Here is a 12,812-nt window from a genome sequence, read left to right as displayed (position 1 = left end):
ATGCAATTATTAGAAAACAGATGGCTTGAACGAATAAAAATGTGGTCTGACCCATGCTCTTTGTCTATTTATCTGTTATCTGTTTTTCATCTGTTTGCCACCAACTCTTTACCTCAAGTCTTTTACTTCCAATATTCTGAGAGTAAACTTCAACAGGATTTACATCACAATCATGGATTTAGTTGCTAAGCTCAGAATGACAGGATCATGCAGATGCAGACTTTCTGGTTTTAAATCAAACTGTAGGAGACAATTTGCTTGGTTTGTAGTAGAAGTTAAGAAGATAAAGGTGTTGTCATCATATTATGTGTTATAAATTACAGTAGAAAAAGACAAGGCAGTTGTTTTGTTTGACAAACTTTCTCTCATAAAGTTGATTTTCTACTCATTGCCTGAAAATAAGATATAGTATATTCACCTCATTGAGAGATTCCTCTTGTAGTTGCATTTGTACATCACTTGGTAAACTCTGAAGTTGTGTTACCCAACCTGCATAAAGAGCATAAAAGAAAAAAATTATATATATATATATATATATATATATATATATATATATATATATATATACCATGGTCTGGGTGAATACTCGATTCTGATTGGGTGGAAGGTGTCCATTAAAAAGTGATAATGGACACCTATGAAAGAAGTTCCGGTCAAATAGACTTATTGTTGTAGATTATTACGCTGACAAAACGGTAGTTGGTACCCGTGACAACAACTTAGCAGACACCTGATCAGAGCAGCCTGCATGCTTATTGAACTATGTAGGAAACTATCTGTGGACTTTGACTGTTTGAAACAAAATGTTGCATCATCCTCTGGACACACACAAGCTGTAAGAGCTGCACCCACCCTCTGAAATGACACTTTGTGTCACGTAACATAACGTTAAGCTCCCTTCTCTCCACTGATCTGGTCTAATATAACAGCTGCGGCCCACCGATCTGCAGGTTCTGTGTCAGAGCTGGTAAAGAGTCACCGCTGGGGACACGCCAGATCGATGAAGGGGTGTCGCTGTTAAAGCAGCACAGAGACTCATTTAACGATGTAGGAAACTATGTGTGGACTTTGACTGTTTGAAATAACATGTCGCATCATCCTCTGGACACACACAAGCTGTAAGAGCTGCACCCGCCCTCTGAAATGTTTGTGTAATATAACTGCCCACTGTGCTGCAGGTTCTGTGTCAGAGCTTCTTACCTTGGCAACAATAACAACAAAAATTTATTTAATATTTTTTTCTTTCATAATGGACCATAGTATAAGCGGGATAATGCCCTCCGAGGTGGCCATTATCATAAATTATTCGTGTCAGACGGTTCACGCCTCCGCGTCGTCCATTAATTTATGATAATGGCCACCTCGTCGTATATATATATATATATATTATATATATATAATATATATATATATATATATATAAACATTGCAAGGGGTGGAGTGTTTCATAAGAAAAGACCAGTTATTTCTTTAACTTACTCTCAGTTGTTGAGTTGTTAGTCTCCACTTGCCTGAAAAATAGTCAAAATATTTATCAGTACAATCCCAGACTTTGCAGAACTCTGCAGAATTGCATTACAATTATGTTACAGAATTCAGAACCTACTCTCTTCTGTCTTCAGGGGGGTCATCCACAATAGTGTTTTGGGGTTGTGGCTCAACGTGTATTGACTCTGGAATCATGACATCATTTACGTCTTGAAATCTCTGGCTTGGTTCTTTACATTTGACCCAGGAGAAAAGTCGCTGGAGACTGCTTTTCACTGCAAGTGTAAAAGTGTAAAACTGAACTTCAGTTCAGTCAGCAGAAACATCAATATTGGCCTAAAGCTCCAGAGACGGCCATGGCTGTAAAAATGTACCTCTCTGTTTGGGTGTTTCCTGGGTGACTGCCGGTGTGGCAGCCCCAGCTGCAGGCTTTGTCTCTCTGGTGCCCCAAGAGATGCTGTTCATGTTGACCATGGAGTAAATGGTTAGCAGAAGGTAGGCACTGGGGATGCAGATGATGTAGAGAAAGCCATAGAACAAGAGAGGCAATTCCTGGGGGTGCATTAGGGCTGTGATTATATAAATGACAGACATGGCAATGATGAAAATGCTGCTGGGTGTCAGAATGGTCCCACTTTTCACCATTGAACCTGGCAAAACAAAGGAAATATCATGTTTTAGGATTATCTCAGTTTAAATTATCTTATTAAGAAAAATTTGGACAAATTCCAAATGAAGTAGCTTGGCATGTACCTGCTCAAAGGTACATCAGTTTAAACTTTACATACCTATAATGGACATGGTGACCACCAACATAAGGAATGCATACAATGCACTCAATGCTGCTGCAAGAGTAATCTGAGTGTCTGCCTTGAGCTTAAAACAAAGACCCAAATAGATGGCAGGAGGTATCACAGCTACGACCAGAGCAACAGAATTGGAGAGTCCCAGGATGAAGGACAAACTGCCTGAAAGACACAGCAGACAAGGCATTGCACAAGTTCCTCTAATCTAATCATTTATAATGGGAACACAAAAGCTTGTACAACCATTCACCTTTCCAAATACAGAAACACAAATAATACTAACCTGCAATCATGAGGCAGATGGTGGAAGGTGCAAGAACGGTTGAGAACATGGCAAACAGTTGGTAGAACATAAAGGGTTTGGACATGGATGGGTTCCTCTTGGAAATAATGTTGGTGGACCCAAGCAAATCCACCACATTGGCCATTGTAGAAGGCCCCCATCGTCTCCGCTGAGTAGGGAAAATAGAATTAAGTTCCTGTTGTGATATCACAGTAAACGTATTACTAATCTCTTCCAAATATTGGAAACAAACATTTCACTTTTCCATAGCATTACTTAAAGGGGTTTGTTTGTCTTCTGCACAGACCTGATTGTACAGTTCTTTGAAGTCTTCTGGTGCATTGGTGTAGGCATCAGATGCTGCATTGTACTCCACTCTCCAACCTTGCTTCAAAAGAAGAGTGCACAGCCAGCGGTCTTCACCTGCAGAGAACAAAAAGTATAAAAGCTATCATCAAAACTGAATGAAAGACAGGAAGGTCTCATCTGGTGTATCGATATGTATAGGAATATATTTCAGATAGTGGAAGAGCTAGACTTTTATACATTGGGTGGCCAAAGGCTGGGGACATTTATACATAGCTGTCAAGTCTCCCATTTAGCTGGGAAATTACCTTATTTTATACCTCTTTCCCGCCATCCTCCCATATTATATAATATAAAAAAAAACAAAAAAACAAAAAAAAACAAACAGTCTTCTGCCTCTCCAAACTGAACTCTATCACTAGCCTTGTGAGAACTGCCACCTCCAGGAGCCTGGGTGGCAGTTGTTGCAAGGTTAGTGTCGACGGTAGTACAAACCAGTAGTACAAACAACAAAGGAAAGAGAAAAATGGATTTGATGAAGGCGTTATGCAAAGTTATACAAATGTCTTGAAAAATTTACCAGCAAATTTACTTTTCTCAAGAGAAGCAGGATGGGGCAGTCAAGCTTTCTGTATGCATTAAGGTAGGGGAGGTGGAGTATGGAGAAGGACATAAGTTGGCTAGTGAAGGGATCCTTATTGGAGCAGGCACAAAGCCATTCATGAACAGTTCAGTGCTCTCTTTCAGCCAAAAAGAAAATCTTTCAGTGAGTACATTACCCAATTGTTATATAATTACAATATAATATTTTGACAGTATGAGAATGTAGGGTGTAGGGTACCTAAATCGTTTCCACTAATGATTCTTTTTTACTCTTATACTTCAGTAGATCTGTGAGATATTCTATGAAGCAGTGCTTCAGAAGAAGTTCTCCTCCTTTCCCCTCAACCATCCACTCCTGAGGGACATGAAAGTGCTGCTCATCTCGACATTACTTCAGCGACAGGTAGATATTAGGGTCAGTTCCCCATTGATAGATTGAATGAATTATTACAAATTGCATAGTTTAGATCTGCAATGTTCAGTCAAACACTTGTTTTATTTTACAGTGGAAAGGTTAAAGGCCATGTTTTCTTAGTTGAACTCAAGTAAGGATAGGCTGAGAGAGGAATTCATTTACTACCAGATGACAGATAGCAAGCAACTCCCCCAAGAAGATTCTGGGGCCTTTTAGGAAAGGATGTGAGGTTCAGTGATCTGGCAAGACTAATGAAGGTTTTACTATGCATTACCCACAGCAATGCCAGTTCTGAAACGGTGTTTTGTATAGTGAGAAAGATTGTTTCAGAGAATAGGATGTCATTAGACAACAGCACTGTATTGTGCTTTAATTCCTAAGAAGTGTTAAAGGATGCACAAATCTTTATATTACTCATTAGTGAATGCCAGAGAGCCACATGAGTGAACATGAGAGATTATAAAAAATGTGTAATGAAAATGTAACCTAAAGACAAGTAATGTGAAATAAACAATAACTATGTTTATATATATATATATATATATATATATATATATATATATATATATATATATATATATATATATATATATATATATATATATATATACCCCCCACCCTCCATGACTCTGACACTGGTTCAACCATAACCCCCTGTCAGATTTTAGATACGCCATCCCTTTAGCTTTGCCCCTCATTCCAGACCATAGATCATAGAGATTAAAGAACATAAAGATATTAGAAACTGTAACTAAGTAAAACACAGGTTTAAAAGTTGAACTTATTTTTCATACTCCAGGGTTTAATTAATCAGCTGCAGGTGAACGTAGTGATCCCAAATACCTTGATCATACTGGATGTAGTGGCTGGCCTCTGAGGACTTGATGGAGTATTTCTTCATCACATTGTCGTCCATTAGCGCCTCTGCTCTGAAGAGACTGAAGCAGCCAGGACTGCACAGCACACAGCCGAACACATGCTCAGCTGTCTTCTGCAGCCAGTGGCTGACAGCATACTCAAATTTCTGGAACCAAACTACAGGACCTGCAGCAGAAACCCAGAGATATTACAATCTCAGCATGGTTCCCTCTCCTTACACTACATAATCTTTATCTGATTATGCCAACCTGATCCAGTGGGGTGTATCCTGCCGCACGCCGCCCCAACACGAGGGTACATTTTCAAACGATCGATGAGCAACATCACAGATGCAGGATGGAAGTCTGTGTCTCCATCTAAAGCCAAAAGGTAGGTGTTGTGCTTCTCTTTCTGCAAACAAAAGTGCAACTTGATGTGTTTTAAAATGACCAGACTTGAAATTCACCAGTAATTCTTTGCACACATGTTCAGGCTAATCAGAAAATGTTCTTCATATCTCACCTGAATTTCTTCTCTAAGTGTGTTGTCATCCTCATACTGCTCCAAGCGATTATAATATTTGGTAATGAGTTTCCAGCCCAGAAGATAGTAAAGGTACATAACCTGGAAAACAGCTTATAACAATTAGCAAACTTAATGGCTGTCAAGACAAAAATGCTGAAATCTTTCAGGGAGTCTTTCCTACCTGAGACCATCTCTTCTTGTGGCGAATGAGGTTTTTATCCTTGAAGTGGACTATTATGTTGTTCCCATGAGGCATTTTGAAAACAAGACGACCTCCATATGGTGTCCGTATGACCTTCTGATCAGAAATGTGCTGTACTCTAAGAAGCTCTTCATCAATGCTTTTGAAGATGCTGATGAGAGAGGATAAGACACCTTTAAATCTGGAAAGTGGTCATCTCTGTCAGTGTGCCAAAAGTCACTGCCAGGTCAGAAAAATACCATAACTTTAAATTCTTACCCATAAACCTCTGCAATGATAACCACAAGGGATTTTGCGTATTCATTGAGTTGACGTTCCTCACTCCCCTCAACAGATTCAAACGCATCATCAAAGTAGATATGAGCTTCAAAGGTGAAATCGTTGAACTGTGTCTCATATTTTGGTCTATACTTGTCCAGTCTTCAGGAATCAGACAAACAAGGATTTTTACAAAGACTTCTTGAACTCAAAAAAGCAACTTTTCTACAATTTACCAGAGGAGTCGATGTAGCTCACCTGAAAATTGAGATTATGATGTTCATCATCTCTTCGTAAGTCTCGTGCCACATTGTTGCACACAAATACACCATGGCAGTGGAGTCACATTCACTAAATCTTGATATGACAAAAGACACATTTTACTCTATTCAATTTATTCTAAGAAATTATTTAAATTCAAGTCATTTAAAGTATTGTCAACATAACAAAATGAAAAAAAATAAATAAATTCCACACAGTTACAACACACACTTACTGATTCTTCATGTGTTTGGTCTGGATGTGGAATCGGGTGTTGAGGAGCAATGATTGCTCAATAAAGGCTCCCTCATACAGCCTCCTGATGAACAGGTCTTGGGTTTTCTGGATACGGTAGATGTTGAGGTTCCAAACATAGAGGGTGGCTAACAGAAGGCCAATCCACCAGGACACTGCTGCACCTAAAGGAAGAATAACAAAAACATTTTCCCAATACTTTCCTGAGTTTAGTTATGTACATAAGTACATTGAGAAAAAAGCTCATCCTGCACATAGTGGACTTAATTGCTAATAAAAGTAATGTCATAAAACAAGTTGTAAAACAAATTTGACTGCGTTTAGGCCAAAATGGCCCAAACGCAGTCAAATAATGTCTATTACATCTATTTTTACTTATAAACAACTCTACACTAAGTTTAGCTTTTATCAAATTGTAAGTATTTTGTGCTTAATTGTACCACAACTTACAAGCTTTAGTTTATTACCTGTCAACATGCCAATGTCAGTAATCTTGGACATGTCCAGGAAGCACAGAGTTTGTGTAACATCCCAAACCAGATGGGAGAACACGCTGCTGTTCAGGCTCTGATTCCTTGCATCCAAAGCTACGTTACAGTAGCTTGTGAAGGTGATGCTTTCAGTTGTGTCCAGACTTATTTTGTATTCCTGGTAGTAGACAATGACAGGGATGATGAACACGGCCACAGCAGCCAAGGAGGTGAAGTACAAAGGCAGGATGAAGCATCGACGAACAGCATGCATCTTGCAGGCTATCAAAGCAAACCACTGGCAGAGTGCGGAGGAGATCAGTTGGACCCCAATGAGGATGACTATAACCCTTCTTTCTAAGCTTGAAGCAGAGGTCACTAAGTCCCAGTCCATTTTGGCCAAAGGAACATAAGCTCCAAGTACACAGGTGGTCACCACGATCCTCAGCAGGCTGGTGAGGATGTGTAGAACATTCTGGCACTTTGTCATGTCTTTGAGCAGGTTCTTGAGGAAGCAGGATCCACTCTTCTCACAGATCAGTCTTACATAGTTCTCCCACCAGTTAAAGGCCACCAAGAAAGAAGCACCAACAGCAAGACCCACCCAAACGATCATCTTCGTATCAGTAGGGTCCTTCATAATGTATAATGCAACAAACAGACAGTAACCTAGTAAAATGAGGATGAAGGCAATGATAGGGGAAATCAGGAAGCGGTTGCATTCCTTGGCAGCACACTGAGCAACTGCTTGTAGGAGAGCAGAGAGGATAGCAACAGCATTCAGTAGAGTCACGTTGGTCACAATGTCTAAGTGTGGCATCGTCACAATGGTGAGAACTGCTACACCAAAAGAAACCAGAAACTCAAAGAACAAAACCTGAAACAGAAGCAGAGAGAAGAGAATTCAATTCAACAGCATGAAAGTAAAAAGGAAACAATGCAGCCACGCTCAGTTTTTCATCATCAGTCAAAGATTACATCAATCAGTCAATCACTTTATTTATATAGCACATTTCACAACAAAACGTTTCCAAAGTGCTGCACAAAAATCAATATACTACAAAAAATTAAATAAAATAAAATAAAATAAAAGACAGAGGACCACACAACTCGTGCAGTAAAAGCCAATGAATATATTTGCATCTTACAATGAGACTAAAAACACTCCACAGTGGCGGCTGTGCTGACATTAGGGGGGGAAACTACAGAAAAAAGCCCTGTCCCCTCTGGTTTTAAGTCTTTTAAGACTTAAGACACGTAAAAATTGGTCTTCGGACCTCAGTTCCCACGCTGGAAAATAGATTTGGTTGAGGTCAGCTATGTATGGTGGGATGATTCCATGTAAAACCTTAAAAAAACAAAACAAAATATAAAATCAATCCTAAACTTAACAGGGAGCCAATGCAAAGACGCACGGATCGGGATAACGTGAGCATGTTTTTTGGCTCCTGTTAAAAGTCCAGCATTCTCTTTTTGACTGATACCAGCACAAAGAGCATTGCAGTAGTCAAGACAACTTGAAATAAAAGCATGTATAATTTGCTCAAAAAGATTAAAATATATTAATGGTTTAACTTTTGATGAAGTTTGATAGATAGTCAGTCACCCACCCCCACGCTCACAGCCCCAATCTCAGACTAAAGAAAATTTGAAGATTTGAATATAAAAATAATAAAAATATCAAGGGCAGCCATGTATATAATATGTCTCCCTTGGTAGAGCAAATCTGTCCGGCATAATATGGCACACAGACCACCGTTCTGTATGTTATGGACAGAACAGGGTTAAAAAAAAAAAAAAAAAAGAAAGAAAATCCCTAAGCGGAAGGAGATACACAGTAAACAAGATGGGACAACCAGGATCGATCCTTGGGGCACTCCACAGTGAAGTGGGGCAGACGAAGAGGCGGGGCAGTCTCTCAGGCAGTTTAATAGAATTGTGCGATCAACTGTATCAAAAGCAGCTGTAAGGTCTAAGAGCACTAAAATGGCAGAATTCCCAGAATCAGTTATTAGAAAGAGGTCGTTAAAAACCTTTAAAAGTGCAGACTGAGTACTGTGAAACGCTCTGATTGAAGCCGATTTAAAATACCATTTTATTAAAAAAGTTGTAACTGTGCTAAAACACAGTTCTCAAGAATCTTACAGTTACAAAAGGTAAGTCACAAATGGGCCGATAATTTGAATAAATCGTGGGATCTAGAACTGATTATTTCAACTGCGCTTTGCCATCCGACATTCGCTGCGAGCTGCGCATGTAATGTCATTGAGCCACGACCCTTGTTTAGATCTGATCTAGGATGTCTAGCCTTAACAGCGGCTACAACAATCCAGAACAACAGAACAAGTGGAAATGAAAGAACTCAACCGCTACCTGTCCATAAATACAGCAGAGCTTAGCTGATCTTCTACCAATAGAGTAAAACGAGGGAAAAAGGCAGCAGATAAAGATCAGTGGTGACTCATGTCTTACCAGGGCTACAGTTGACTTTCTTGGGGGCTTTGAGGTTTTGTAGCATGCTTTCCAAATGCTTTTCAGGAACAGAAGGACACTTGATGAAATGAGAGAACAACCAATACATAAAAGTGCGAGGGGTTTCTTCTCTGCTGAGAGGGTCTGTGTGTCTTCATTGGACAAAGTGATGAGAAGAAGGAAAGATGTCTGGAAAAAAGAAAAAGATGAAAGCCACATTATTTTTTATTTACTCTAGTCCTTTATATAAATAATTCTTGGTCCTCAGTAAAGGCACCATATATATTCAAGCTATCATGATTATCTGTTATTATGTGAAATTTGTTCTGTTCTGAACTGTTCTGTTACATACTTGGGCCATTCTAGACAGAGAAATTCTTCATTCAATTCAAGACTGTCTTCTCCAGTGTAGATTTAATGTTGTCTAAATGTTTCATATTATTTACTTAAAGAAACTCACCTTGCTGCATAGTGCCAATCCAAACACAGCGATCGCTACTGCAAACACAGAGATGGTCCTGAGTAGTTTGATCATTTTCCAGGGTGTCTGTTCATCTTCAATGATTGGGACCTCCCGAGCGGTGTCCCATGGCTTCCTGAAAAACAACACAATATAAAACTGTGAGGAAAGAATCTAAAACACACCAAAGCCAACAACTTTTTTTTACTTATTTAGCAACAATATTTGTTTTAACATATCCAGATACATGATTTCTGATATATACATTTTTTTTTTATTTTTCATCTACTTCATCTGACAAAATCCTCCAAAACTTGCATCAAATTTGACTGAACTTTAAACCCAAAGTAGAATTGTATCACCCTAAAAAAAATTACAGACATGCAATCTTTCCAGGTAGACTTACAAGAGCATGATCCAGATAGAAAGTATTCAAACAGTCCTAATATTTGAAAAATGGATGAACCATAAACCATGCACCATGAAAAAAAAACAAAACAAAATAAACAAACAAACAAACAAACAAAAAAAAAACAAAACCTGAAAAACAAAAACAAAACAAAACAATACAATAAAAGTGTAGGTTTAGAGCTGGGAACGTTCGGTTAAATAACTGGAAATACACTACATATAAATGATAAGATGTAAAAAACTGGAGATCTTAAAAATCTTTCTGAAAACTTAATATTAACATTTTACATAAATTGATCATTTTTAAAATATAATTTACTTTGTATCAATGCAATAAGTGTAAAACATTTTTAGTAATGCCTGGATATTAAGTGGTATTGCAAAGACTAAAAAAACACAAATTATTGATCCCTGTACTTACGTGAGCATCCCCCTTATTTGTCTGTTCTCTCTCATGGTAATTGTGGTGTGTAGGCACCTTTCATATTCCGTTGGCAATAAATACACCTGTATGAGTCATCTGGGCTTGTAACCTCCCTCTCATGTGCCTACAATAGGAAATAATAATACCTGTTTAACAGGTAGGAAGTCACAAGTAAATGGAGATGTTTACCAGAAATGTGGGCAGGGTTTAAAAGCATACACACAAATACGCACACACACACACACACACACACACACACACATACCCAAAGCAACCCCCCCCCCCGCCCATATTTTTAACATAATAAGAATATAATCTGGCTTGACTCTACTGTGAGGAAACAATATCTCAGGGATCCGTCTACACCAGGAGCCACCATGACCACAGAAGCTGCCACCAGCACTTCAGATCAAGCAGACCGGGCTCTACACCATTTGGGCTGCAGTGCAGGGCCCCTAGCCACCCAGACCACCGCCATCCCCATGGCAACAATCCTGCAGACCAAGCAGGCAATGGTTCCAGCATGGAGGGTCCCCATGAAGAATATGCTGTTTTTTGTTAACAAACGGAAAGAACAAAGAGCAATTTGCTGATTCAAACGTGGAGGAAACCCAAGAAAAAAACAAAAACAAAACAAGCCTGCTTGAATTTACACGAAGGCACACTGTATGTTTGCAATGTACCAGAGGTGCTGTGTGGGGGGAGTTAGGAAAATTTTTTGGCAGTAAACTGCTGAATAAAAAATGAATATCAGTGTTGACCAGCCACCTGCTAGAAAATGCATGAAATGGTTTGGTCCTCTCTTAGCTCATCAGTTCCCTCATCAGAAGCAGTTTGCAAGAACTGGAGCCGTTTATTAAACCTATCAGTCACTAAAAATGCAGCACAGCAAGAAAGTAAAATCTGCTTTAAAATAAGGACAGAGATAGGGTCGTATCATGCTGCCGTCATGCACAAAGAGGCATGTGCATGTGGATAAAAGGCAATAATATTTATACTGCAATTACAATGATTAGATTATTGTTCATGCCCTAGAGCAGTGGCTCTCAGACCTTGTTCAGTACTGTACCATTTCCTTTGAACAACACACAATATTTCTAAGAAAAAAACAACCATCCCAAAAGTGTTGTGAGAAACACTTATAGTCATCAGTCTCTGATGTTTTCTTTATCTCCAGTACCTCCTGCAATACTTCATAGTACTCCTATTACTAACCACTGCTGTAGATAGCCAGGAAGGCTGAACGTATGACACTGGACTACTGTAACAACGCAATTTCCCTTCGGGGATAAATAAAGTTGTCTATCTATCTATCTATCTATCTATGATTCACTTTTGTTGGACACAGAGAATGTTTTTGATCTTTTGAGCAATTTAAAGTTAATAAAATTGTCTATTTAGTAGTTTTCTGGTGGAAGAAGAGAGCCAGAACAAGTGAAGAGAAAAGGGAAAGAGGAAGAAACAGTTAAATCAATTGGGAATGCAACAGGAACAGGTGAAGAGAGATGAACTGAACTCTGTAAAGACTTTTTACAAAGTAAAAGAGGGTAAGAAATAGAAACACAACACTGTTTTTTCTACATAATGAAATAAAAGCATCCTGTAATTGTTTGTACTGGACACTGGATGGTTGATTGGAAATGCCGAATAGCCTCCAGCAGCCTGTATTAAATAGTCCAGTTAGATGACTACGTTGAGATTAAATTAGAGCCATTAACACACATCTATAGATATTTATTTTTTCTATAACAGACTATTTATTTCAGCAGCACACATAGCCCTGTTTCCATCGATGGATGCGGGTTGAGGTGGGGCGGGTTGAGACGTATTTATTTGTGTTTTCACAAACACGCAAAAAAAAAAATAAATAAAAAAAATAACTGACCCATCCTACTGTGTTGGGATCCTTTCTTGGGGTACCAATCTAAACGACCTGAAAGGTTGGAGCTTAACACACTGAAATCCGTTAATTGGTGAAGAAAAACGTGACTTCATGTTTACCAATGCATATTATAACATTAGAGTCGTCCAGTCAATGTTCAGACCTAAATCTAATTGCATTTCTGACACTCCCCATCCAATCTGACTTAGCTCAACCTACTTTAAAAAGAAGAAAAGGCAAAAGTAGTCACTTTGTGCAAACTGGTGGAGACAAAAAAAGACGTGCTACTGTAATTGCAGCAAAAGGTAAATACTTTTTCGTGGCACTGTAACATGTTAGATACTACTTAGAGCAGTCAAGTAAGTGGGAGATTAAATAATCAGTAACATACTTCACGCAGGACATATTTAGTAATGCAATGAGTTATTGAGAG

General features: G+C 38.8%; 1 protein-coding gene across 1 annotated transcript; it reads right to left on the bottom strand.

Annotated features, from left to right (window-relative positions):
- Nucleotides 1–917: 917 nt before the first annotated feature.
- Nucleotides 918–6,852, bottom strand: LOC121656445 (chitin synthase chs-2-like). The gene is made up of 14 exons (XM_042011435.1): nucleotides 6,728–6,852; nucleotides 6,241–6,424; nucleotides 6,003–6,101; nucleotides 5,745–5,906; nucleotides 5,466–5,637; nucleotides 5,282–5,383; nucleotides 5,029–5,164; nucleotides 4,745–4,945; nucleotides 2,885–3,000; nucleotides 2,578–2,746; nucleotides 2,277–2,456; nucleotides 1,863–2,138; nucleotides 1,607–1,763; nucleotides 918–1,014 (listed from the first exon to the last, which is right to left on the bottom strand). Exons 1-14 carry the CDS (start codon nucleotides 6,759–6,761, stop codon nucleotides 918–920), a joined length of 2,085 nt encoding a protein of 694 aa, XP_041867369.1. The 5' UTR covers nucleotides 6,762–6,852.
- Between the last annotated feature and the right edge of the window lie 5,960 nt (nucleotides 6,853–12,812).

The sequence above is a fragment of the Melanotaenia boesemani genome, chromosome 17 (genome assembly GCF_017639745.1).
Source record: "Melanotaenia boesemani isolate fMelBoe1 chromosome 17, fMelBoe1.pri, whole genome shotgun sequence".
NCBI lineage: Eukaryota > Metazoa > Chordata > Actinopteri > Atheriniformes > Melanotaeniidae > Melanotaenia > Melanotaenia boesemani.
This window is presented reverse-complemented; position numbering and strand designations above follow the sequence as displayed.

Coding starts and splice junctions, on each gene's coding strand:
- LOC121656445 (XM_042011435.1), bottom strand. CDS start 6,761: ATGTCCAAGATTACTGACATTGGCATGTTGACAG. Junction 3,001..4,744: donor CTACATCCAGTATGATCAAG/GTATTTGGGATC, acceptor TGTTCTCTGCAG/GTGAAGACCGCTGGCTGTGC. Junction 2,747..2,884: donor TCAAAGAACTGTACAATCAG/GTCTGTGCAGAA, acceptor TTCCCTACTCAG/CGGAGACGATGGGGGCCTTC.